Here is a 27,964-nt window from a genome sequence, read left to right as displayed (position 1 = left end):
AGCCCTCCTCCCCCGGGGCCATGCTCTTCTCTGGGTAACCTGACTTCTGTGGGAGTTCTTTCCCAGCCAAGTGCCTGCAGACACAGGCTCCGTGAGAAAAGGGAGACACTGGTCCCCTTCAAGGAGCCTACTTGTGTCGGATGGCTGGTTTGTGTTCCTGATGACTTTGGGAATGGGATGGGGTGGGAGTGCTCATCGCAATGGATACCTGTCCCACTGGGCATTTTCTCCTTTCATTGGAATGGAAAACCCAAAGATACGTGGAAAATGAGAGGCACACACAGCAGGGAAGAAAACAGCCTCAGCAAAGTCAGGAGATGTGGCCAGTTGTGGACAGGCCTTACAGACAGTGGGCAAATAAAGTGAAACAGGAGATTGTGGAGAAAGCAGTAAAAAGACAGAAATTAGGTAGTGAGGGCCTTTTCCTCAACTGTGTTATGAGACCCGGGTCTACTTAATGGGGGCTTAAGCCCCCTACCCAGCAGACATTTAAGAGGTCGCTCTGGGGCTCCCTGCACCTTAATCTATCCCTTCTTCTCTGAAGTGAAATGAGACCATCTAGATGGAAGCACCAGGAAGCAGTACACATTCATTCCTGCCCTGTGCTTTGCTATACTGATTCCTCCAAGATGTAATACACAATACAATGCTATCATTTTCCTTTATTTTTATTTTTAATATGTTTTTATTGTTGATAGTATTACAGATTTCTCCCATCCCACTTCTACCCCCCTCCTCCCAGACCCTACCCACCCTCCCAGGTTTTTACTACACTATTGCCAGTGTCCATGACCTATACATATAAGTATACTATCAGTTCTTTGGTTTCTCTCTTCTCGTCCTATTTTTCCTTTAAATAGTCAGTGTTGTTCTAAAGAATTTCAGCCATGAGGGAAATATCTTGCATATCTTCAAATGTGTATACTATTCCACTGGTGTCCATGCCTCATTGTGTCTGGTTTCCCTCAGCACCATTTCTCTTCAGGCTGCAAAAATTGCTTTGAAGTTTCTTTGTTGAAATTATCTCTTTTTTCATTTGTCCCAACTTTATTTGTAATTGCTTGATGAAACAGTTGTATGATGGCTGCTTTGCAACCTTTGTCAGATTATTCTAATATCTGAGTCATCTTGGTGCATGAATCTGTTGCTTATCTTTCATTCAATTTGGTATCTTCCTTGTTCTTGGTATTGTGAGTAATTTTTAATTGAAATCTGGACCTTTCACGGATTTGTGTTAAGTTTAAGATCTCCTTAAAATGTCTCATAAAGTTGTATGGTGTGGCAAATTCATAGAACAAAAGAGAAAATAAAACAAGAACTACAGACAAGTAAAAAAGTGAACTTTGAACATTTACAAGTATAGTAAATGGTTAGTTTTCTGTTTTTTGTTTTGTTTTGTTTTTTTGGTGTGTGTGTGTGTGTGTGTGTGTGTGTGTTTTGAGAGTTCATATCCACTTTGGTTACTTCCTGGGATGTCAGCATTTCAATCTCAGTGACACAGGGAAACACAAAACAAACAAACAAAATAGCCAAAGCAGTGGTAGCTTAGGTTGTTCAAACTGTATTATTATTTACTCCAGGGGGGAAAGGACCGAGTTTAGAGACTTTTCTTTCCTGGTCCAGGGACTCAAGCCATATTGTGACTGGTCGAGCTGAGGGGCACAAAATGAACCAGATATCTTCTTGTCCTTGATCTCCAATCAGCAACCAAAATAAAAAGCCGGAGCACCCTCTGACACTGTTGTCAATATTCATCATTAAATGGATAATCTGGGTGATCAGCAAAACTAAAAGGTAAAAGGAGAGCCTTAGTCAAGTCACTGTTTCTGGGCTGAATGGAGAGGTTTCTTTTAAACTGGCTTAAGTATGAAAATTAATATAATCTTCTTTATGGGGAAGTGCAAACCCAACTAGTGTTATAATAACCATGTGCTGCTGCATTACAATGTAATACATACATTGTAAAATACAACTATACTTAGTTGCACTTGAGCACCTACACAAAAATAAATTATTATATTCTATTTTTGCAGGTATATTATTCTACAAATTAAGGAGATAAAACTATTGGTGTTTGCTATTTTAATCTCCCAAACGGCAGAAATGAATTATGCCTTCCTTTAAAACAATGTTAATCTGGTTAAATATATGAAGTTAATAAACATTTAAAGTTGATGATGAGGAATGTGATAAAAATATGACTGTTGTTCAATTTCTTCCAAGCACTCAGAAAAGTATATACTAGACCTAAAGATGGATACAATGATTATAAAATAAGTCACTTTGATAGAGAGCTTCCAGTTAGCAAGCACTACATATATAATAATTTTTGAGAATGAAAATGCTAAATCATCCCCAGCTGGTATGGCTCAGATGGTTGGGTGTTCTCCTGTGTACCAAAAGGTTTCTGGTTCAATTCTGAGCCAAGGTTTTGATCCATGGAGAGAAGCATGCAGGAGGCAGCTGATCAATGTGGTTTTTTTTTTCTCTCTCTCTCCCTCTCCCTTCCTCTCTCTCTAAAATAATAAAAAAAGAAAATACTAAATCACTGATTATTGATTATTGCTTCTCTATTCTCTCTTCCTCTTACGCTTCTACCTATTCATTCAATCAATATTTATTGATTATTCAAGAAAAGAGTAGTTTATTTAAAAACCTGCCCTAGGATCTGCTCAGCCAGCATGGCTCCATGGCTGAGCTTCGATCTATGAACCAGAAGGTCACAGTTCAGCCACATGCCCAGGTTGTGCCCAGTGTGGGACTTGCAGGAGGCAGTCAATCAATGATTCTCTGTCATCATTGATGTTTCCATCTCTCTCTCCCTTCCTCTCTGAAAATAATAAAAATATTTTTTTAAATAAAGTAAAAACATGCTCAAGGATCTAGCATTCTGTGCTCAACAAAAAGTAACCAAATAGGTCAGTGAACTATATGGCATGTTAATTAGGGATAGGTGCCAAGAGAAAAATAAATCAGGGTAGAGGGAAAGAAAATGCTGGACGAGGGTGCATTTTTAGATACAGTGACAGAAAAGGTATTACAGAGGTGACATCTGAGTTAGGACTTCAAGAGGTGGAGGACTGAACATCCAGCCACCTGAAGGAGGACCATTCTAGCAGAGAAAAGAGCCAGTGCAAAGGCCCAGAGACGACTTGGCATATGTGACAAGCAGCCAACGTGTCACTGGAGCTGTGTTGGATGGAGTCAGGGGGGAGAGAGGTAGGTTTTGGGGGCAGAGATGTAGGGAGGTAGCACCCTGTTGGCTCTTGTAGGCTGTGTAAGGAGTTTGGCCTTTGTTCTGAGTGACATGGCAGGCCACCAGGTACCACAAGGGGGAGTGCCTGACCAGGTCTACAGTGTAACCCCTTGGCTCTAGGGATGAAGTAGAGAAGCCAGGGAGAATCCAGTAGTGACTTGATATTAACATGAATGAAGGGCAAAGCACAGCAGCCAAAGAAAGCAAGTGTTACTTGGAGGAGAGAGTGGCCCACTCAGGTTTCAGCAAAGATGAGGTTGTGGTTAACCTGATAAGAGTGTTAGCAAAGTAGAGAGCAAATGACTGATTTGTGTGGATTCAAAAGAGATGGAGAAGAGAGACCCTGGAGGCACAAGTGTAGCCTGCTCCTAGAAGCTTTTCTATAAAAGGTGATATGGGTGGAGCCTGGGTACCTGGGAAGTGAGGTCAGCTCCACTGAGGATTTTTTTTTTTTAAGATGAGCACACATTTGAATGCCTTAAGGAATAATCATGTGAGGAGAGAAAAACTGATGATGTGAGTAGGGATGGGACTTAACCAGGTTTTGTTTAGATCAATGAGTAAGACAGGGGGAGAGAAGGGCTAGAGTTGAGGCACTATGCAAAGGATATTAATAAATTGACCCTAGAATTTAAGTAGCATTAGGACAGAGGGAACACGAGGGTAACAGTGAAAAGGCTTCAAGAAAAAGGATTTCCAACAAGTGTCCTAAAGGAAAAGGGAAGAGAAGACCTTGTCCTTTGTGGATGGGAATAAGCAGAATTCCTTCCCTGTCACATTCTCCAACGTCTACAATGGAACAAGCTACTTACTAAGTGTTTTTAAAATAGCGAAGGTTCCTGTTGAGGCCATCTAGAGTTTCCATATCCTCTGGTGTCAACTGGAAATCAAAAACCTAGTAGAAATGTGAGAAGAACTATTAAATTTCTCTGAGGCAATTGCTCCTCACCTTCTATCTCCCAGACACAGACACACAAATTGAAGTAGGGATTTATGTAGGTTTTATGAGATAATTGTCATTAACTTGGGGGTCATTTTTTGGCAAAAGTCATGGGATTTATCCACTCTGATAGTTGAGATTGGCAATTCAGACCACCCTCAAAGACTTCTATTGGGTGGATGTGCTGATGTAGCAAAGGAATCCTAGAAATATTTGAGCCCAAACCTCATCTCATTTAACTCCTTCATTTTATAGCTGAAGAAATTAAGGGATGATTTGCCTGACGCCATGCATTTGGATTAGAAATCAGTATTGAGACTAACACTGACCCTGTTTAGTGTTCTTTCCAACCCTCATGCACCCCCTCACCCTGCAACAGATGGAGGACAAAATGATTAAATACAACACTTCTATGCACAGAGTACAAGGAGACAAATTTGACCCAATACACATTGATAGCCTCACCGATAACCACACCAGGGAAATGTTATGCTGTCAGTCCCTGCTGCCCACAGCCCTACCCTGTACCTGGAAGTTCTCTCGGATTCTCTTCTCAGTGAAGCTTTTGGCCAGGACCACCAAGCCCCGCTGCAGCTGGTAACGCAGGGCCACCTGAGCTGCGGTTCGCTGGTGCTTTTCAGCAATGGCATTGAGCACTGGGTCCTCTAGGATAACTGGGTAGTTCTTGGTCACCCTGGGAAGGAGACAGAGGGCTCTGAGTCTGAGGCTGCGTATCCATTTCACGGCGGGGGGCGGGGGGTAGGGCTTCTCATTTGGGGGGACTAGTCCTCTAGAATCTTCCTCATTACCCTCTGGCTACCTCAAGGTCCTGTTTTGCTTCTTTTGGTAACTCCAAAGAAGAACAAGAGAAAGTAAGACAGAAAGGGAAACCAGGTATATTTTAAAACAACATTTCTGAGAAATTTAGTAAAAGTTTGAATAAGTCAAAAAGACAAAATGGTTGCCCAAACTAAAACCCAATAACCACCATCACAAAAAATAACTACCTATTGTATAAGAATTTACTATTTCAAAAACATAGTTTCAATTAATTCTCTCAGTTCTGTCATCCAGCACTAAAAGGTGCATAATTTATATTGTTCTTGAAGAAATAAACTAAAACTTGCAGAAGGGGTCACTTATATCACATCACTCAACTATTAAGTGTCAGAATTATGGCTTGGGCTAGTTTTTTCACTCTTCATAGCCAACCCTGGAATTTATGAACATTTTACTCATAATGTTGTCCTATATAATAAATGCCTAGCGACTGAATGGCAGAACGACTAGAATGATCAGAACGACCCGTCGACCAGTTGCTATGACACGCACTGACCACCAGGGGGCAGACACTCAATACAGGAGCTGCTCCCTGGTGGTCAGGGTGCTACCACAGTGGAAGCGCTGCTTGGCTGACTGGGATGAGTGGCTGGTCCTGCTGTGAACCCTGGGCCAATGAGCAGGAACCCAGGCTGTAATCATAGCCTCCTCACCCCAGGCTCCTCCTCCCCCTTGCTCTCTGCTGCCTCCTCCGGATGCCTGCAGGCCATGCAGTGCTACAGCCGGGCTCGCAGAACTGACCTCGGAGGCTGGGAGGCGGGTTCATGGCCACCACAGGACTGAGGCCTATTGAGCTGCCTCTCAGTGCTGTTGTCCCTGGGTCCCCTGGAGAGGCGAGTGCTCCAGCTCCACAGAAGATGCCAGACAGGGGAGCAGCTGCTCAGAGGGTAGGTCCACAGCCACTCAGCTGACCTGGATGAGTGCATGAATTCCATGCACCAGGCCCGATGCACGAAATTCGTGCACTTGGGGGGGGGGGGTTCCCTCAGCCCGGATTGTGAGAGGGTGCAGGCCAAGCTGAGGGACCCCACCGGTGCATGATCGGGGCAGAGGAGGGACGCAGGAGGTTGGCCAGCTGGGGAGGGACCATTGAGGACTCCAGGACGTGTCTGGCCCTCTTTCCCAGTACAGATTGGCTGGATCCCAGCAGCAAGTTAACCTACCAGTGGGAGTGTCTGCCCCCTGGTGGGCAGTGCACGTCATAGCGAGAAGTTGAGTGGTCTTAGCATATCATTAGCATATTATGCTTCGATTGGTTGAATGGCCAATTGGATGATGAGACACTTAGCATATTAGGCTTTTATTATATAGGATGTTTTATAGAGTCTTTACAATGTAGCCTAGGGAAAGGGGTGACAAAGATGAGTTACTGATTTCCCCCAGAGAGTTGAGAGAGGACTCCAAGAGGAATGGCATCTAGGAGGAGAATAACTTTTTAGAGAATAACGTTTTTACCACTCCTTTTCGGGGTCGGAGCCCAGGGCACCATATGCAGTGAGGACAATGTCCTTGGACTTGCAGAAGTTCAGCAGTTTGCTCTGGTTGAGGTACAGGTGACATTCTACCTGCAGAACACCAAACAGAAGCATTGGATTATAGAACCACCAACACCAAGTTTACAAGGAACATACAGTGCTGTTTTGCATGGTGTCAAAAATACTTAGGAATACCAGCTACATGGACAAACACATGGTTGTCACACACAGCTGTGCCACTGGAGCTTCCCAAGTCTCAACTCTGGCTACCTACCCAGAGATAGCATCGCAATATTGAGCTCAGTGCTTGTGATAGGGGGGACCTAAATCTAACAGATAGAGTACTGAATTAATCTGAAAAGTAATTATACCATTTTAAATCTTAGAACACATATACTTATGTGAACAGGGGGTTAAGTTTTTCTTCAAGTGTCCTTTTCAAGGCCTGTGTGAAGCGATTGGGGAGGTGATTCAGCTGTGAATCCATCAAGCAGAACCAATAAGCATGGTCAGGCCAACCCACCAGGAGTCAAACCATCATCTCATCAACATCATCTCATTGCCTGATGGCTAATTACAATAGCTGACGTCTGCACATAGCTGCATTCCTCACCCCAGACCCTTCCCCTTTATAATCCTGTCCCCTGCACTTTGCTGGAAGGCAGAATTAGATGCTTGTCAGTCTCCCTGTCTTCTTGGTTGGTTAGCCTTCTCAATAAACACCTTATATGATTCAACCCTGTCTTCGTTATTGGACCCAGAAACAGGCAGCCCGAGCCCAACCAGGGGTTTCCCAGTAACTCTTGTGGAAGACGAGTTCAGATGATGAGATGAACAGATCTCCCCGATTCTCAGGCTGGAGGCTGTGGTAGTGTTCTTGGGTCTTCTTCATGTAAACTCCCTCCCACCAAGCAGCCTCAAGTTGGCCAAACACTATCACCCATTAGAGCTCAGAATATATCCAGCTTCTCCCTTAATTTTTCACCAACCACTCCAGTCAAAACCAACGTTCTTTCCTTTCTGTTAATTGGTGATCTCAAAGTGGAAGTAAACCTCCAAAGGGACACAAAATACAACTTTTTAGAACTCTTATTTGTATTTTTATCTAAAAATAAAAAAATCTTACTAATATTTAATATATCAATTGACTACCATCCTCTCAGTTTGCATGTTTAAAAGGAGATGAGATAATCCAAGGAGTGTAGGCCATTTCAACACTCCTGGTTTCTTTCACTATTCTCCAAGACAAGTAGGTGTTATGTGGTGTTCATTAAAGTGAGTTTATTTTAACAGGTAGCCTTCTTAATTAAAAAAAAAATGTATGGTGGTAAAATATACATAACAAATTTACCACTTAAACCATTATTAAGTGTACAGTTCAATGGTATTAAGTGCATTCACATTGTTTGTCAGTGATTTTGTACTATCAAGGGGCTCAATGGTTCTCATGCACAGAACTCAAGAGATGTTAGACTTAAAGATGAATCACCCACTTTCTTTTATTCTCGAGTGTTCCAACTTTGTCAACCTTTTATGAGATAAGAAAACTTAGTAGTGTGTTAGTTCTAAATTTTTAGGACCAATCCCCATAACACCTAGTAGATATACTCCAACCTGACCCTTAGATGTTGTTGTTGTTTTTTAATAAAGTGACATGGTCTTGGCAACTGTCTTCAACAACTTGAAATACATTCTGTTCTCTTGAAGCAGCTGATGTCCAAAGTTACAATACACTAGAGGGAGTGCCCTTGGAAACTTGGTGGAAATGAGAAAAAAGTAAGCTGAAGAGGAGGGAGAGGAAGTCAGTGGTGCATTGATGGGGCTCACCTGGTTGCATACAGGCTTGTATTTGAGTCCTGGTTTGTTCAGGATCATCTCCAGCTGCTTGACGTTAAAGTTGGATACACCAATGGACTTGGCCAATCCTGCCTCCTTACACTTCTCCAGGGCCTGGGGAGGAAGGGTTGTGAGAGGTCATGTGTGTAACTGGCTAGAGAAGCCTAATGGAAGCACAATGAGAGTAGGGGGTGGGGATGGGAGAGAATATGAGCCAGAGCAGGAGAGAAAGTCTTGAAAGATTCAAGTGTCAATCAACAAAACAGGAATTGGCCAAAGGAGGAGAATAAAAAATAATAGAAAAAAATGGGTAAGAACATAAGAGTAAGAAAAGAATGCAAGTGGGCAAGACAGAGCTAAAGGAGCCAGATGGTCTTTAGCTGAACACCAGGTAAAATTTGATTGAACGATGGCAAAATCATCTGCAGGAAGTGGAGCAGCTGAGCACGGGGAACAAGAAGGTGGCCCCTCTTTTCTCTATGACCCCATTTCCTATTATTGCCCTTCAAACTCCCTCTGTTCTAGTCACACATGTCCTCTTGCTGTTTCTGGAACATGGTAAGTTCTCTCCCATCTTAAAAACTCTGCCTTGGTCTTCTTTTGGCCTGTATCACTCTTTGTCCAGATATTCATATAATCAATTTTCTCACTTCCTGCAAGTCTTTGATCAAATGTCATCTTCTCAAAGAGGCCTACCCCACCCATTCTGTGTTTAATTGCCTATCTGTGTCCCAACCCCTGCACTCTCAGTTCCCATGGGGCCAGAGACCTTGGTGTTATTCACTGATGTTGTCTGAGTACGTCATAGGCACTCAATAAGTATTTATTGAATTATTAAGTGGATGAATTGAGAACATTGAGGCAGAGGGGCATTCAGGGACTTCCTTGAGTCTACACAGGTGGCAGAACTGGACTAGATCTACCTTTCCTGAATTCTCATCTGTCCTCTCTCCCCACAGGGGCAGCTATACTCACCTCCCAGGTGGTACAGAGATCCACTGTGTCAGAAATGAGTTTCCCATCTGTGTCCTTTGGTAAAATCTCCTCCCCAGGCTGGAATACAGGCAAGAAGGAGAAGGTGTATAAAGCCATGTCTGACTTTACCCAAGCTGTTGAGGCTAATGGAATAATCTATCCTCACTTTTTAAAGGAATTTTAAAGTTAGGATAAAGGGAAAGGAAGTACACCTCCTAGAATTGTTTTTAGCTGTTAAAGGTTTAATAAATATCATTTGTGTCAAGGACAGTTTGAGACACCCAGGACACCATTCTAGAGAGAGCCTGGCATGGAGCATGGCTCAGCAAGCTCCTTTCTCCTGAGCTCTCCCACCTCACTTTCTACCAGGAGGTGGTCATATGAGAGATCAACCTGTCAGCCTTTCAAGGGCTGAGTCTCATCCTCTTTGAATTTCCTGGACCTCAACTGACCTCCACATCAGGACATTCCCAGTCACAGGTGGGCACTGGGTTCAGATTCAGGAGCACAGGGGTTGTCTCTCTGGAGCTGAAATAATGAACTGAGATGGAGATAGGTGCAGCCAAAAGAATAGGGAATCTTAAAGTATTATGTATGTTTCTTCTCATTTTACAAACTATCTCCTGTCTTGCACTCAGCTACAATGTTTATATTGATAACCAAAGTAAATAACTTTTGCTAACCTTCAAAGCTATTGGGAAATGAATAAGAAAAAGATCCACATAGCTCAGCTGAAGTTTCTTCAGTGACATTTCCAGGCTAGTTTGGACCAATTCTGGACGGGAAAAGGTGCTCCACAGCTGCAATGGTTGAAAGAGAAGGCATGTGAGATTATTTCTTTAAGAGTCTTTCAGCCCTAGCCTATTTTGCCCAGTGGATAGAGCATCAGCCCATGGACTGAAGGGTCCTTGGGTTCAACTCCATTCAAGTGCTTGTACTTGGTTGCAGGTTTCATCCTGGCCCTGGTCTCCATCCTGGCCCTGGTTGGTGCGCATGTGGGAGGCAACCAATGATGTTTCTCTCTTTGTGTCTCTCCCCCTCCCTTCTACTCTCTCTAAAAATCAATGGAAAAATATCCTCAGGTGAGGATTAACAACAACAACCAAAAAAAAAAAAATTCTTTAGGGATTAACAACAACAACAAAAAAGGGTCTGTAGGAGAAACTGGCTAGAGTGGCTCAATTGGTTGAGCTTTGTCCTGTGCACCAAAAGTTTCCTGGTTCAATTCTCAGTCAGGGGACATGTACAGAAGGCAACTAATCATTCTCTCTCTCTCTCTCTCTCTCTCTCTCTCTCTCTCTCTCTCTCTCTCTCTCTCCTTTCCTCTCTCTAAGCATGTCCTCTGGTAAGGATATATATATAATGCTAAGTGACCGTCTGACCTTCTGACTGATAGCTATGATGGTCACTGACCACCAGGGGCAGATGCTCAACGCAGGAGCTGCCAAGCTGTGGTGACTTGACAGTGGCAGTTCTCGGTTGATACACCCCAGAACCAGAGAAGAGGGAGCCCAATTCTGGGGTGCGTCACCCAAGAACCACCCTTTCACAATCCGGGACCCCTTGGGGGATGTCAGAGAGCTGGTTTCGGCCTGATTCCTGCAGGCCAGGCCGAGGGACCCCACCTGCCAGGGGGAGCCCGCTCACTCCACAGACACCCTTTGAGCTGCAGTGCCACCCCAGGTGTGGCTGGCCACCGGGGAGGTACCATGGGAGATTGGCTCCAGGGCATCTTCAGCCTTCTTGCCTAGTCCCATCCCGCCAGCCATCTTCTAATTAATTTTCTTTCAATGTGCATGAATCTGTGCACCAAGGCACTAGTATGTGTGTGTGTGTGTGTATACACATACAGTACATGTATATATATATGTGTGTGTATATATGTACATATATGTATATATGTATATATGTGTATGTATATATATGTATGTGTGTGTGTATATATATATATATATACATATAAAATGTTTTTCTAAAACCTTTATATGTACTTATTATATAACACCCATAAAAATTCTGTGACATAAATAATATCATTTTTATTTTACAACTCGGGAAGCTGAGGTATGGAATTTAAATAGGTTTAAGTCCAAGGTCACACATTGAGAAAGATTCAAATATAGGAAGTCTGAAGAGAACTCACATTCCCAACCAGCATGTTCCTAACCAGTCTTCCATAGTCGGAGAGTGAGTCAAAATGAAACCAATGAGAGGGTTGCCAAGAAATTATTCAGTTAAGAATGAGCTTCCCTCAGGTACATATGCAACTCTACAGAGCACCTTTGAAGTGTAGAATATGTCATCTCTCTTCACAGTGCCACTGGCAATTTTCTTCCGGATGGCCCTCCCAATCTCTTCTTCATTTAGGTAAATATAAGCTGAATCAATATGGCGATAGCCTATATCAATTGCTCTCTCGAGGGCCTCTTCCACCTTACTCTTAGCAACCTAGAAGAGCATAAAAAATAAAGACTCGCTTACTGAAAAGCACATGACCAATTCCATGAGCAGAGCTAGTTGACAGAACCTCTTGCTTTTCTAAGGTCTAGGAGCTAGAGGTGACAAAGCTAACTGTTGACTTATAACATGTGATAAATGCTTAACAACTGTCTAAAGAAAAGTCTTGATTTCTAGTATTTGATAATTTCTATGGTGCAAATACTCCCGCCTCCCTCCCCCCACCATGGCTAATTTCAAGCTACCAATAAGGGGGAAAGATGCTCACAAGTGAATCTTGTGAGTCATGAGCTGGCCCTAGCACATTGCTGTGTTTAACCCCCTACTTCTGGATTTATACTTTATGTGATCTGTAGATTTACACAACCTTTAGATTTACATTCCTAAATTAATTCACTCAATAAGAGATTATGAAGTTGGTTTCAGCCCAGAAATCCAATGCTAAAAATTATCTATCAATGCAATGAAGATGTAACTTTAGATGGAATACATTAGTGATTTATCTATGTAAACTTGGAGAAACACTTCAGACAACATCTGAGGTATGACAAAACTGTAAAAGAAAATAAACTCCCTTTTCACTCAAAAATACTTCATAATTATTTTTTGGTGATAATTTTTGATTCACAGCTTTGTTCACAGCTGCCTACTTTTCTCCTGGCCCATCTGGCTGAACCTATTAAATTACCTGTAATTATTCCCTCTCCATTACCCCCTTCTACCTCATTTTATAATGAAAAGGTCTGGGGTATAGTTTAAAATGTTCAACTCCTGATGAGTTAATTATCTCCATGGAGATTAACTGGCTATGGATAGATTGAAGAGCTAAATCAAAGGAAAAGCAATACATACCAGTGTCCCTGCTGCAGTCCTCAACATTCACACCACATGGCTCTCACACTCGAGAACCTATCCTACAACTTTCCTAAAACCACCATAAACTTAACCAGGAAACAGTGAAGCTGAGTTATTGTCAGGTTGTAGTGCTTGAACCAGAAACATGCAAGGTGTTTGATGGACCTGGAAAGTATTATGCTAAGTGAAATAAGCCAGTCAGAGAAAGATAAGTACCATATGATTTTACTTATATGTAGAATCTAATGAATAAAATAAACTAAGAAATGGAGACAGACTCATGGATACAGAGTAGAGATGGACAGCTGTCAGAGGGGAGGGGTTAGGAATAGAGTAGAAAGAATAAAGGGATTAAGCAAAGAAAAAAAAAAAAAGACTCATGGACACAGACAACAATATGGTGATTTCCAGAGGGAAGAGAGGTTAGATATGGGTAAGAAGAGGATAAATGGTGATGGACTGAGACTTGACTTGGGGTGGTGAACACACAATACAATATACAGATGATGCAGTGTAGAATTGTATATCTGAAACCTGTATAATTTTATTAACCAACTAGAGACCCAGTGCATGAAATTCGTGCACTGTGGGGGTGGTGTCCCTTAGTCCAGCCTGCACCCTCTCCAATCTGGGACCTCTCGGGGGATGTCCAACTGCAGGTTTAAACTGGCAGTCAGACATCCTTCTCACAATCCGGGACTGTTGGCTCCCAACTGCTCACCTGCCTGCCTGCCTGGTTGCCCCTAACCACTTCTGCCTGCCAGCCTGATCACCCCCTAATCACTCCCCTGCCAGCCTGATCAATGCCTAACTGGTCCCCTGCCAGCCCGATTGCCCCCAACTGCCCTCCCCTGCTGGCCTGGTTACCCCCAATTGCCCTCCCACCCCTGCAGGCCTGGTCACCCCCAACTGCCCTCCCCTGCCAGCCATCTTGTGGTGGCCATCTTGTGACCACATGGGGGTGGCCATCTTTTGCAAGGGTGTGATGGTTAATTTGCATATTACCTCTTTATTATATAGGACTAGAGGCGTGGTGCATGGATTTATGCACAGGTGGGGTCCTGCCAGCCCACCCCAATTGGGACCAATTGGGCCAGGCCAGCCAGGGGGAGGGGAAGCAGGAGGTTGGCCAGCTGGCCCTGCCCCCAATCAAGGGGGGAGGCAGGGGGAGGGGCTGCCTCCTGATTGGGTTGGTTGGCCAGCCACAGTGCACATCATAGCAACCGGTGGTTCAGTCGTTACAGCATTCTGGTCATTTGGTTTTTATATATATAGATGTCACCCCAATAAATTCAATTAAAAAAAAATAGTCTTCCGAAAAGAGAGAGAATTTCCAAGTGCCACTTGGCCCTCCCCTTGGCACAGTACTAACAACCTGGCTTTAAGAGACTATTTCCACCCAGACCACCAAAACTCTACCATGAATCTTGTCTCTCTTCCTCCAGGTCTTTCTGTAACTGAGATTTCTCAATATTCTACGTAGTGAAGGACAGGGGCAACTTGGACATTAGAAATTACAGAGAAACTTCATCACAAGCAAGCTTGCTGCGAAGTCTCTGACCTGTGGTAACATGATAACTGTGCTCCATTTATTCCAATATACTGCGAAATGGCTACAACTGGACAACAGGTGAGAAACAGACTTATCGACCCCTGAACGGCTGAAAGGTGACAATCTTCATCTCCCTTGATACAGTGCTACTCTGAGATCTTTGGACAAGCAGCAGCAGAATCACTTGGTAGCTCATTAGAAATATGAACTTTGAGCCTTCTCCAAGATCCATTCAATCAGAAACTTTGTGCGTAGAGCATCTAAATCTGCATTTCTAACAAGATCCTTAGATATTTTATGCCTATTAAAATTTGAAAAGCACTGACTTACTGCACAAAGTAACCTAACCTGGAGAGAAAGTGTCCTACCAATGAAGAATAAGATGCCCATCTGAATTCCCCAAATTCAAGCAGTGACTAGTTCTGGTCAGGACCCTATCTGCTGCCCCTCCATCTCCAAGGCCATTATGATTACCTTAGTAGGAGCTGAGGTGCCAAATCCCAGAATAGGCATGGAGTGCCCATCATTCAGCTTCACAGAAAAGTGTCTCATTGCACGCATCTCCTTTCACTCTCTCGGTTAAACAAACAGATTTTCTTTATTAAAAGTCATTTGAAGAGAGAAAAAAACAGTATAATTGCTATTTTTAACAGCTTTAATGAAGTAAAAGTCTAATATAATAAAATCACCCCTTTTTAATTACACAATTCAGCAGCTTTTAGTATATTCATAGGATTGCTACCACTATACAACTTTGGAGCATTTTTATCATCCCCAAATATACCTCGCTCTCTTTAGAAACAATTCCCATTTCTCTTTCCCTCCAACCCCTGGTAACTACTTCCTATCTCCATAGATTTGTCTATTTTGGAAATTTTATGTAAATGTATTCATACACTTTGTAGCATTTTGTAGTTACCTTTTTTCACTTAGCATGTTAAGGCCCAGCTGTGTTATACTTCACTTATTAGTATTTCATTCCTTTTTATGCCTAACCAGAGGCTCAGTGCATGAATTAGTGTACAGGAGGGGTCCAGCCGGCCCTCCCCAATGGGGGTCAATTGAACCAGCTGGTGGGGGGAGGGGACACAGGAGGTTGGCTGGCCAGCCCTGCCCCAATCAGGGTGGGTGGGGCCAATCAGGGGCAGGGCCAGCCTGGAGAAGGGGCTGAGGGAGGTTGGCCAGCCGGCCTCGCCCCTGATTGGGGTGGGTGGGGGCCTATCAGGGATGGGGCCAGCCTGGGGGAGGGACCTCCACCAGTTGGCCACCCCCACCCCCAATTGGTGGGGGAGTCAATCTGGGGTGGAGTCAGCTGAGGGGAGGGGCCCCTGGCAGTTGGCTGGCTGGCCCTGCTCCCGATCAGGGTTAGGGGGGCTGATTGTTGAGGGGGCTGGCCAGGGGAGGGGCCACAGGCAGTTGAGGGGTCTGATTGGGGCCCTGATAAGTCCGGTTGGCATCCCCAGTGTGTGTCATAGCGACCGGTCCTTCTGGTCATTCTAGTTGTTCTGTCATTCTGGTCGCTTGGCTTTTATATATAGACTAGAGGCCCAGTACATGATTAAATCATGCACGTGTAGGGTCCCCTAGGCCTAATCTGCCATCCAGGCCATATCCACTGCCCCGCAAAGCCTAGCATGCTCCGTGGACACTGCTAGCAGCCTGCTCCCCGCTTTTGATGGCAGGGGGTCCGCTGGTGCTGGAGTGGACACACAGCTCCCCGCTTTTGATCGCGGGGGAGCTGGCTGTCTGTCCGCTGGTGCCGGAGTGGACAGACAGCCAGCTCCCCTGCTTTCGCTCCCTGCTTTTGATGGTCCGCAGCAGGACGTGGGCTCGCTGCCCCAGAGGCCCCTTCTGTGGCGCAGCACAGCCATGGTGCAGACGCTGATCTCAGCATCCCGTCGGCCACCCCAGCCACCCCGAGTCCCACCCCCTACGTCTCCCGCTGGCCCAATCGTGTGCGTAGCGGAGTGATGGTAATTTACATATTACCCTTTTATTATGTAGGATATCATCCCTTTGTATGGATATACCACATTTTGTTTATCCATTCATCAGTTGATGAACATTTGGCTTTTTCTACTTTTTGACTGTTATGAATAACTAGAGGCCCAGTGCATGAAATCTGTGCAAGGGGTGGGGGTCAGGGAGGGCACGTTCTCCTCAGCCCAGCCTGCACCCTCTCCAATCTGGGATCCCTTGGGAGATGTCCGACTGCCGGTTGAGGCCTGATCCCTTTCACAATCCTGGACTGTTGGTTCCTAATTGCTCACCTGCCTGCCTGGTCACTCCTAACTACCCGCCACTGCTGGCCTGATCGCCCCTCACTGCTTCTGCATGCCAGCCTAATTGCCCCTAACTGCCCCCCCACTGGCCTGGTCGCCCCCAACTGCACTCCTGCTGTCCTGGTCACCCCCCACAGCTAGCCTGGTCACCACACGCAGCCTGCTTGTTCAGTCGTTTGGTCGTCCCTCACTAACCCCCCTGCCAGCCTGGTTGTAGGCAGCCATCTTGTTAGGGTGTGAGGGTAAATATGCATATTACCTCTTTATTATATAGGATTATATAGGACACTTCTGTACACATTTATGTACAAGTTTTCCTGCGGACATACATTTCCAGTTCTTACAGTACATAAAGCTTTCCCTCTATTTGTGTCTTCAATTTCTTTCATCATTTTGTAGTTTTTAGTATACAGGATTTTCACCTCCTTAGTTAAATTTATTCCTAAATAATTTATTCTTTTTGGTGCTATTATAAATGTGATTGTTTTCCTAATTTCTTTTTCAGACAGTTTACTGTTAGTGTATAAAAACACAAATGATTGTTGATTTAGATTACTTTTATTTCTTTTTCTTGCTTTAAGACTTCCACTACTATATTGAATAGAATTGGCAAGAGTGGGCATCCTTGTCTTCTTCCAAATACAGATACTATTTATGTCTCCCCTCAATTCTGCCTACATTTGCTTTATATATTTAGGTGTTTTGGTGTTGGGTCAGTATCCTACCCAATAAAATGGTAATATGTAAATTACCATCACTCCGCTACGCCCACGATTGGGCCAGAGGGAGGCGCAGGGGGCGGAACTCGGGGTGGCCGGGGTAGCTGATTGGGCCTGCAGGACGCTGAGCTCGCGTCGCCAGTGGCAGCGCGAGCTCAGCATCTGCGCCATGGCTGTGCTGCGGAACAGAAGGGGCTCACGTCCCGCCACGGACCATCAAAAGCGGGGGAGCTGGGTGCCTGTCTGCTCCGGCACCAGGCCTTTCAGAAGCCTCCGCTGAGCCGGAGGCTTCTGAAAGGCCTGGTGCACCAGCGGACAGCCACCCAGCTGCCCCGCGATCGAAAGCTACAGGCTCCGTGTCCGAGCCTGTAGCTCTGGGAGGAGACCCTGTAGCTGGGTCCCCTCCCAGAGCTACAGGCTCGGACACGGAGACCGCACCATCTTGAAGGGGAAAGTGGATCTTATTGGAAGCTTGAAAATCTACAACTGCGGCAACCACCGAACAGCTGTGAGCCCCAGAACACCGGTCCCCAATTGGCGCAAACACGCGGATTCAGAGGAGCTCTACACTCCACCATGGCAAGGTCACATTTTGCCTGGGATAAGGTGAGGTCTCTGGTCCCGGCGGGAGAGAGAAACACGCGCACTGCGGGAGCTGGAGGACCGGAGGAAGTCTGTGCCTCTAGTATATTTATGCACTGGGCCTCTAGTATATTTATAATTGTTATGCTTTCCTGGTGGATTGGCCCTTTTGTTGTTTTATAATTCTCCTCTTTGTCTCTTGGGATAGTCTTTTACTTAAAATATATTTTGACTGATATATGTATAGCCTCCCTTGCTCTCTTTTGGTTATTATTTGCACACTTTTTCTCTCCCTTCACTTTCAGCCCATGTGTACTTTGCTTTCTGGAATCTAAAGTGATTCTTTTATAGTCAGCATATAGTTAAGTCTTGGAATCATTTGTTATTTGTTTGTTAGTTTGTTTTAATTCAATTAGTCCCATTCTGTCTTTTGATTGGAGAGCTTAACCATTTACATTTAAGTAATTACTGATAGGGAAGGTTCTACTATATCACTTTGATAGTTGTCTTCTGTTAATCTTGTTCTTCCATCTCTCTTTTTAAAAAATATATTTCAATGATAATTTACATTTATTATTATTTTGTATTAGTTTCAAGCATCTGTCTTTTCCTCTCTTGATGTCTTCCTCATGTTTTGTAGATTTTTTTGTAGTGGATATCCTTTGAGTTCTTTTTCTTTTGTGTAACTTCTATATGTATTGTGTGTGTGTGTGTGTGTGTGTGTGTGTGTGTGTGTGTGTGTGTGTGTGATAACCTTGGAGCTTACATACAATATTGTTATTTCAACTGTGCTAAATCCATCAGAATTTCAAGACTGGTGAGGAAGATGCTAGTTCTTTGGTCAGCCACAGTGAAGATGGAGCAGGATGCATATATTAATTCTGTTCTTCCCTATGGGGAGCTGAGAGCTGGGGCTTTGTATCATCTTGCTCTGCTCTGTGCTGAGCAGAGGGAGGATCTATGGTATCTGCTAGCCCAAGCCACCATCTCTGTGTACCCTGGGTGGCTAGACTGTGGCAGACCCATCAGAGCTCCTGGTGAGGAACTGCTAGTTCTTTGGGAAGTTCTGGAGAATTTGATGAGCTGGAGATAGAATGTCAGGGATAGGGCAACTTAAAACGCCACACAACTCACTCTTAATAAGGTTTAGTGATTTTTCTTGAATGAGTACTCCTTGGATTTTGACTTTGGTTAATTTACAGAGTTTTTGTTTTGTTTTGTTTTGTTTTTAATCCTCACACAAGGATATTTTTTTCCATTGATTTTTAGAGAGTCTAAGGGAGAGGCAGAGAGAAACATTGATGTGTGAAAGATGCAGTTGCATGTGTAGAAAGATGTCACAACTTTGTGAAACTGGGTTATGGCAGTTCTGATAAAAACCAAGTATCATGCAAAAATAGTGTGGACAGTAAACAAAGGTGGTGACACACAATCGAATTCCAAGGTATGAGCAGCTGCCTAGAGCCTACTCATCCCATTAGTATTTATGATTATTTAAGAAGGAACTGAAAAAAACAGCAGGTATAGAAAATGGTGGCGGAATAGACAGACAGGTCCCAAGCCTTGTCCCAGAGCAGAAAAAAAGAACAGCTGAGGATTGCATGGGGAGTATTTGTTGGCGAGTTAAGGGACAGCTATACTCCAGGAGAAGGTGGGGGACTTCTGGACGGGGTTCCCCTGACCGGGAAGCCCCCACTGCTGCTGAGTCCCCTCCCAGAGCTATGGGCTCAGACACAGAGACCGCGCCATCTTGAAGGGGAAAGTGGATCTTATTGGAAGCTTGAAAATCTACAACTGCGGCAACCACTGAACAGCTGCGAGCCCCAGAACACTGGTCCTCAATTGGTGCAAACACGCAGATTCAGAGGAGCTCTACACTCCACCACGGAAAGGTCAGATATTGCGTGGGATAAGGTGAGGTCTCTGGTCCCGGCAGGACAGAGAAATATGTGCACTGCGGGAGTTGGAGGACCCGGGGAAGTCTGTGCCTAGAAAAATCAGTGGCAGTTGGGGCTGGCGTGATCCGTGAATATGGAAGGGGGTCCTCAAAGCTGCTAACAGAAGGGATCTCTAAAAAGCAACCCATTTTGATCTGACGCAAAAAGACAGACTAAAAATTTTAAAAGTGTGCCGGCTGTTTAGACCCGAGGGGGAAAGGCAGACTGTGCAGACTTGTCTGCAGCCCCGTTGTTCGCACACTTAGGCTTTTTCCTCTTCAAATCCTTGTTTCTGATTACTAAGCCCAATACATAGGATCACCCAGTTGGGGACACCCTGGGAGACTGCAGGGGAAAGTTGTTTTCCTGGAACCTGGGGATAGGAGCGGGGAGTGACCGTTGGAGAGCCAGCTCTGGGGCAGCCCACTCCCACAAACCAGTATTGAGTGCCACAGGGAAAGCAGGATCTAAGTACAGGCTAGAGATGACCAATAGACCTGGAGGTCAATCCAGAAACACTGCCACCCAGGGACTGAATCACAAATTGACTCTTGAGTAATCAAAAATAAAGGAATACGAGAAATTAAGACACTACCTGCTTAAAAATCAGGATTGGCTTACAATACTGAGGAGCAGTGGAATGAGGGATCTGCAATATTGTCCTGACTGGGAAACAGGCGTGCCAAACAGAACAATAGAGGAAGTGAATGACCTTCACTACTGCACATTTTATTTTATTTTTTATTTTTATTTTTTTCATCTTTTACTTAAGAAACTAATTTTTTTCTTTTTTCCTCACTTGATTTTACCTTTTTAATTATTGCATTTTTATTTTCAATCAGTATTATTACTACTACTATTTTACCTTTTTTTAAAGTGTCATTTCATTTTTTCTTTATTTTACTTTGGGATTAGTGTTCTACATTCTATTTTCATCTTTTCTTTAGCATTGTTTTACTCTATCTCAACTCTACCTTTATGCCATCACTCTCTTCCTAACTTTTCCCTTTTTGTTGTCCTGTTTCTCTTACCTTTTTCCTGCTTTAGATTTTCTTTATTTTTTCTGTTTACCCTTGTTAAAATTTCACCCTACTTATATATCTAATTTTCAATCCCCTGCTCCAAGTCCATACACACCTCTCTCTCCTCTGTCTTAACTATCCAAAAAATTGTCTTTCACTCTGTCCTTATGTTGTTGTTTGCTTGAATGTTGATTATATTGATTCTTTATGCTTTTTTGGTGAGATTGTTTTGCTTATTCTTTTTTTGTTTGTTTTGTTTGCTTTGTTTTTTGCTTCTGTTTTCCCTCACCTCAATTGATATTAGTTATTGTTGTAGTTTGTATTAATCTCCAGGTACTTGTTGCTGGCATTTGCTGGGATTAGTGGCTGTTCTCTTGGAGTTTTCTCCCCATATACATAGTTTGCTCCCCTTTTCTTTCTTAGTCTCTTTCTTTTCTCTCACTTTTTTTTTTTTGCTTTTCCCAATTTCATTTTGACACTCCTATTTTTTTCTTTTTCCTCTTCTTCTTTCTCTCCTATCCCCTAAGTTGCCTTTCTCTGGTGATCACCTTTATTGGGGGTTATTAATATCATGAATAAATTTTTGTTCAGTGCCTTGAGTGTTGTACCTAGTTGTGTTGTATTTTGTGCCTTTAAATCAACGAAGGAGAGAGAGAACCACATAACCAGACATCCTGAGAAGAGAGACCATGGGGAGACAAAGAAACAGCCCACATATGAAAAAAAAGCAGGCATCACCAGAAAAGGAAATAAACAAAATAGAGGCAAGCAACCTGTCAGAGAAAGAATTCAGAAAAATGGTCATAAGGTGGATGAAAAGGATGGAAGACAAATTCGACAATATGAGTAAGAACCAAGAGGAAATGAAGAAGAACCAAGAAGAAATGAAAAATGACATCGCTGCTGTAAAAAACTCAATAGAAAGCATCAAGAGTACACTAGAAGAAGCAGAGGACTGCATCAGTGTGCTAGAAGACAAGTAGAGCAGCTTCTAGAAAAAAAAAATTAAAAAGCAGGAGGAGAGCCTAAGGGAACTTTGGGACAACAGAAAACAAAATAACATCCGCATAATAGGGGTTCCAGAAGGAGAAGAAACTGAGCAAGGAATAGAAAACCTGTTTGAAGAAATACTGACAGAAAACTTCCCTGATATAGGGAAGAAAAACCCCACACAAACCCAAAAAGCTCACAAAGTCCCAAGCAAAATGAACCCCAAAAGAACAATGCCAAGGCACATTATAATTAAATTGGCAAACACCAATGACAAAGTAAGAATCTTAAAAGCAACCATAGAGAGACAGAAAGTTAAATACAAAAGAACCCCCATCAGACTAGCAACCGATTTCTCAACAGAAACTCATTAGGCCAGAAGGGAATGGAATGAAATATACAAAGTCATGCAAAGGAAGGGTCTGAATCCAAGAACACTGTACCCAGCAAGGCTATCATTCAAAATTGAAGGTGAAATCAGGAGCTTCACAGACAAAAAAAAAAGCCTAAGGGAATTTATTACCACCAAACCAGCAATGCAAGAAATGTTAAAGAGTCTGCTGTAAAAAAAAAAACACACAAAAGGAAGCGAATAAGGAAAAAAGGGGCAAAGAATAAAAATGGCGTCAAATAAGTACTTATCAATAATAACTTTAAATGTAAATGGATTAAATCCCCAATCAAAATAAATACGGTAACAAATTGGATAAGAAAATAAGACCCATATATCTGCTGTCTACAAGAAACCCACCTCAGAAAAAAAGATGCACACAGACTGAGAGTGTAGGAATGGAAAAAGGTTTTCAGGCAAATGGAAATGAAAAAAAAAGCTGGGGTAGCAATACTTATATCTGACAAATTAGATCTCAAAGTGAAGGACATAAAAAGAGATAAGGAAGGCCACTTTATAATACTAAAGGGAGCAATCCAACAAGAAGAAATAACTCTGGTAAACATATATGCACCCAATACAGGAGCACTCAAGTACATAAAAACAACAACAACAACAAAAAAAAACTCCTGGAGGATATCAAGGGAGAGATTGACAGCAATACACTCATAGTAGGAAACTTTAACAACCCACTATCACCATTGGACAAATCCTCGAAATAAAAAATAAGTAAAGAAACATCAATACAAAATGACTCACTAGATCACATGGAATTAATTGACATCTTCAGAACATTTCACCCCAAAGCCACAGAATATATATTCTTCTCAAGTGCACATGGGTCATTTTCAAAGATAGACCATATGCTGGGACATAGGCAAAGTCTCTTCAAATTCAAGAAGATAGAAATCATATTAAGCATCTTCTCAGAACACAGTGGCATAAAACTGGAAATCAACCACAATAAAAACAACCCAAAGAAATCAAACACATGGAGACTAAACAGCATGCTATTAAACAATGACTGGGTTACCAGAGAGATCAAGGAAGAAATAAAAAACATCATGGCAACAAATGACAATGAAAACACAACAATCCAAAATCTATGGGACACAGCCAAAGCAGTCTTGAGAGGAAATTTCATAGCTCTACAAGCCTACTGCAAAAAAACAAGAAACAATGGTAATAAATTACCTAACCGTACAACTCAAAGAGTTAGAAAAAGAGCAACAAGAAAAGCCCAGTGAAAGCGGAAGGAAGGAAATAATAAAGATCAGAGCGGAGATAAACGACATAGAGACCAAAGAAACAATACAAAATATCAAAAAAACCAAGAGCTGGTTCTTTGAAAGGATAAACAAGATTGATGAACCTCTAGCCAGGCTCACCAAGAAGCAAAGAGAGAGGACCCAAATAAACAAATTCAAAAATGAAAGAGGTGAAATAACAACAGACCCCACAGAAATACAAAGATTTGTTAAAAAATACTATGAAAAACTTTATTCCAACAAACTGGACAACCTGGAGGAAATGGACATATTCCTAGAAAAATATAACCTTCCAAAATTCAATCAGGAAGAATCTAAATAGCTCAATAGGCCAATAACTATGGAAAAAATTGAAGCAGTCATCAAAAAGCTTCTGGTAAACCAAAGCCCTGGGCCAGATGGCTTCACAGGGGAGTTTTGCCAAACATTCAAGGAAGAACTACAACCTACCCTCCTCAGACTATTCCAAAAAATTCAAGAGGAAGGAACACTTCCAAGCTTCTTGTATGAAGACAGCATCACCCTAATACCAAAACCAGATAAAGACAACACAATGAAAGAGAATTACAGACCAATATCCCTCATGAACATAGATGCCAAAATCCACAACAAAAATTCTAGCAAACCGGATCCAGCAGTACATCAGAAAGATCATACACCATGACCAAGTAGGATTTATCCCAGGAATGCAAGGATGGTACAATATCTGCAAATCAATAAACATGATATATCAAATAAACAAATTGAGAGATAATAATCACAGTCATATCAATTGATGCAGAAAAAGCGTTTGACAAAATCCAATACCCTTTCTTGATAAAAACTCTCAACAAGTGGGAATAGAAGGATCATATCTCAACATAATAAAAAATATATAATAAATCCACATTTAACATCATACTCAATGGGCAAAAACTAAAACCATTTCCCCTAAGAACAGGAACAAGACAGGGATGCCCACTCTCACCACTCCTGTTTGACATAGTATTGGAAGTATTAGCCATTGCAATTAGACAAGAAGAAGAAATAAAAAGCATCCAAATTGGAAAAGAAGAAGTAAAGCTGTCCTTATTTGCAGATGACATGATATTGTACATAAAAAACCCGAAAGACTCCATCAAAAAACTAATAGACTTAATAAATGAATTCGGCAATGTAGCAGGATACAAAATTAACGCCAAGTAATCTATGGCCTTTCTATACACCAATAGTGAACTTACAGAAAGAGAGACTAAAAAAACAATCCCATTAACCATCACACCAAAAAAAATTAAGATACCTAGAAATAAACTTAACTGAGGAGGTAAAAGACCTATATGCAGAAAACTACAGGACACTAAAAAAAGAGATAGAGGAAGATGTAAGCAGATGGAAGAACATACCATATTCATGGATTGGTAGAATCAACATCATTAAAATGTCCATACTACCCAAAGCAATCTATAGATTCAATTCACTTCCCATTAAAATACCAACGGCATATTTCACAGACCTAGAAAGAACTCTCCAAAAATTCATCTGGAATAAAAAAAGACCCCGAATACCCACAGCAATCCTGAGAAAGAAGAGTAAAGTAGGTGGGATCTCAATACCAGACCTCAAGCTGTATTACAAAGCCACTGTTCTCAAAACAGCATGGTACTGGCACAAGAACAGACATACAGACCAATGGAATAGAATAGAGAATCCAGATATTTACCCAAACCACTATGCTCAATTAATATTTGACAAAGGAGGCATGAACATACAATGGAGTCAAGACAGTCTCTTCAATAAATGGTGCTGGGAAAATTGGACAGATACATGCAAAAAAATGAAACTAGATCACCAACTTACACCATACAGAAAAATAAACTCAAAATGGATACAGGACTTAAACGTAAGATGGGAAACCATAAAAATACTAGAGGAATCCACAGGCAGCAAAATCTCAGACATATGCCGAAAGAACTTCTTCACTGATACTGCTCCTAGGGCAATGGAAGCTACAGAGAAAATAAAGAAATGGGAATACATCAAAATAAAAAGCTTTTTTACAGCAAAAGAAACCATCAACAAAACAACAAGAAAGCCCACTCTATGGGAGAACATATTTGCAAATCTTATCACTGATAAAGGTTTAATATCCAACATCTACAGGCAACTTATACAACTTAATAAAAGAAAGACAAATGATCCAATAAAAAAATGAGCAACGGACCTAAAGAGATACTTTTTGAAAGAAGACAGAAGGAAGGCTAAGAGACACATGAAAACATGCTCAAAGTCACTAATTATCCGAGAGATGCAAATCCAAATGACAATGCGGTACCATCTCACACCTGTCAGAATGGCTATCATCAACAAATCAAGAAACGACAAGTGTTGGCGAGGATGCAGAGAAAAAGGAACCCTTGTGCACTGCTGGTGGGAATGCAGACTGGTGCAGCCACTGTGGAGAACAGTATGGAGTTTTCTCAAAAAACTAAAAATGAAACTCCCATTTGACCCAGTAATCCCACTCTTAGGAATATATCCTAAGAAACTAGAAACACCAATCAGAAAAGATATATGCACCCCTATGTTCATAGCAGCACAATTTACTATAGCTAAGATTTGGAAACAGCCTAGGTGCCCTTCAGTAGATGACTGGATCAGAAAACTGTGGTACATCTACACAATGGAATACTATGCTGCCATAAAAAAGAAGGAATTCTTACCATTTTCAGCAACCTGGATGGAACTGGAGAACATTATGCTAAGTGAAATAAGCCAGTCAATGAAAGAAAAATACCACATGATCTCACTCATTTGTGGATAATACAGAACATTATAAACTGATAAACAAAAAGATAGATACAGAGGCAGTAAAGCATCTATCAGACTGTCAAATTACAGTGGGAAGGTTAGGGAGAGTTGGGGGAGATAAGAGATCAACCGAAGGACTTGTATGCATGCATATAAAGCATAACCAATGGATGCAAAACACTGGGGGGTGAGGGCATATATGGGAGTGGGGTGGGGGGGCAATGGTAAGATATGTACAGATATAATACTTTAATAAAAAAATGGAAAAAATATAACATACCTTTGATACAAAACAATCTAATTTCTGCAATTCTATCCTAATTAAACTATCTAACTTTTTATATACCAAGATATTTATTGCAGCATTACCAATAATAGAGAAAGCTGGAGAGTAGTTTAATGACCAAGGACTTAAAAATCACCATAATTCAGTACATCAATTATAATGCATGGATAATATATTATAGCATAATGATAGAATAATGTACAAAGAGTAAAAAAAAAATACATACAAATGGTGTTTATGCAGATTTTATAATTAAATGGGAAATTATTACATTGTTAATTACATAAAAGTATGGAGTACAGAGATGTGAATGAAGCAGATTTAACTATGTAAACAATGCATACAAGGAGTGTAAAACTCCAAAATGTTGACAATTGCTACAATACTTGCTTCATTGTGATTTTGTTTTCTTATCTATAAACCAATTGTTGAGATTTCTAAGTGAAAATATATTACTTTTGAAAAAACAAATTACAATTTATTTTAAAGTTACCTGGATTTGCAGTCTTTATTGCACAATTTGCCACAAAGAACTTCTCAGCATGTGCTCAGCCTCCGTGTATTTAGATTCCTAAAATGCCACCTTCCCAGCTTGTTTGCCACTGACCTCTGTTCAGGCCTTTTTCTGCCCTCTCAGTTGGGCATCTGATCTTGGCCCCCCTGGCTAGGACTGCTGCTTCCGTCTCTGTCTTGTTGATTTAGAAATACTTCTGAGAACTTTGAGCTGGCACAAAGCCACCTAGGCAAGTGGTACCAATAACATCAGGGCTTGTGAAATTTGAAACAACTTTTGATACTTTGCACTCATCAATACAAACTGCCAGCTTGATACCTTCCTTCTGCAATTCCCCCCTCAATACTTATTCTCAACATTCTTCAAACTTGAGTTCCTATTTGTCTGCTGATGCCTCCATTTTCTTTTCATTTCCTTTAAACAACTTCCTTAAAATAAAGTCACTATCGACATAGTAGAAAATGTTAGTGGTTGACAATATGTTACACTGGAAGAGACAAAATATATTAAATTGAAAAATTATGTGAAGTCATACCCTTAATATAATGTGTCTAACTCTGCCTCTCCTAAAGTAGGTAAATGGTATCTAGGAGCACAGTTACCTATCACCAATTTTCATAGGCAATACTAGTGACCAGAAGTTGGTCCCTAACCCTATTTCATTCTAAAAGAAATCCAGCTGAGGCAGAACAGGCTCTGAGAGGGTGCTCAGGAACAGCACCTGGCACAACTCCCTGAGGTCACAAAATGTAGCACCAAACCTTTAGGAATCCCTGCCTAGTGCTGGGAAGGGTGAGATTAAGAGATGGACGCAGTCTGGACAATATGTAGATGATGAAGGATCACTGAAAGTCCACCAGAGGACAACAAAATGGTATTTCAGAAAAATCAATTATGTACACTTTACAGCTGGAGTTAGAAAGGATAGCACATCAAGACATGATTTGACAGTTTTGAAAACTCCCAGTTTCATTTTTCTTTGCTCACCGTAGTACCCAAC

At 42.1% G+C, this 27,964-nt stretch overlaps 1 protein-coding gene across 1 annotated transcript; it reads right to left on the bottom strand.

The window, feature by feature from the left end:
- Positions 1–1,744: 1,744 nt before the first annotated feature.
- LOC307097921 (aldo-keto reductase family 1 member C3-like) lies at positions 1,745–26,987 on the bottom strand (the record flags this gene model as incomplete). The annotated part of the gene is made up of 10 exons (XM_079768207.1): positions 26,944–26,987; positions 14,661–14,760; positions 11,603–11,770; positions 10,006–10,122; positions 9,323–9,400; positions 8,339–8,461; positions 6,492–6,601; positions 4,725–4,890; positions 4,069–4,151; positions 1,745–1,787 (listed from the first exon to the last, which is right to left on the bottom strand). Exons 2-10 carry the CDS (start codon positions 14,745–14,747, stop codon positions 1,745–1,747), a joined length of 975 nt encoding a protein of 324 aa, XP_079624333.1. The 5' UTR covers positions 14,748–14,760; positions 26,944–26,987.
- Positions 26,988–27,964: the final 977 nt, after the last annotated feature.

Source organism: Cnephaeus nilssonii (assembly GCF_951640355.1).
Source record: "Cnephaeus nilssonii genome assembly, chromosome: 1".
In the NCBI taxonomy this organism is placed as follows: domain Eukaryota; kingdom Metazoa; phylum Chordata; class Mammalia; order Chiroptera; family Vespertilionidae; genus Cnephaeus; species Cnephaeus nilssonii.
Note: the sequence above shows the minus strand (reverse complement) of the source record. Positions and strands in the feature narration are given on the sequence as shown.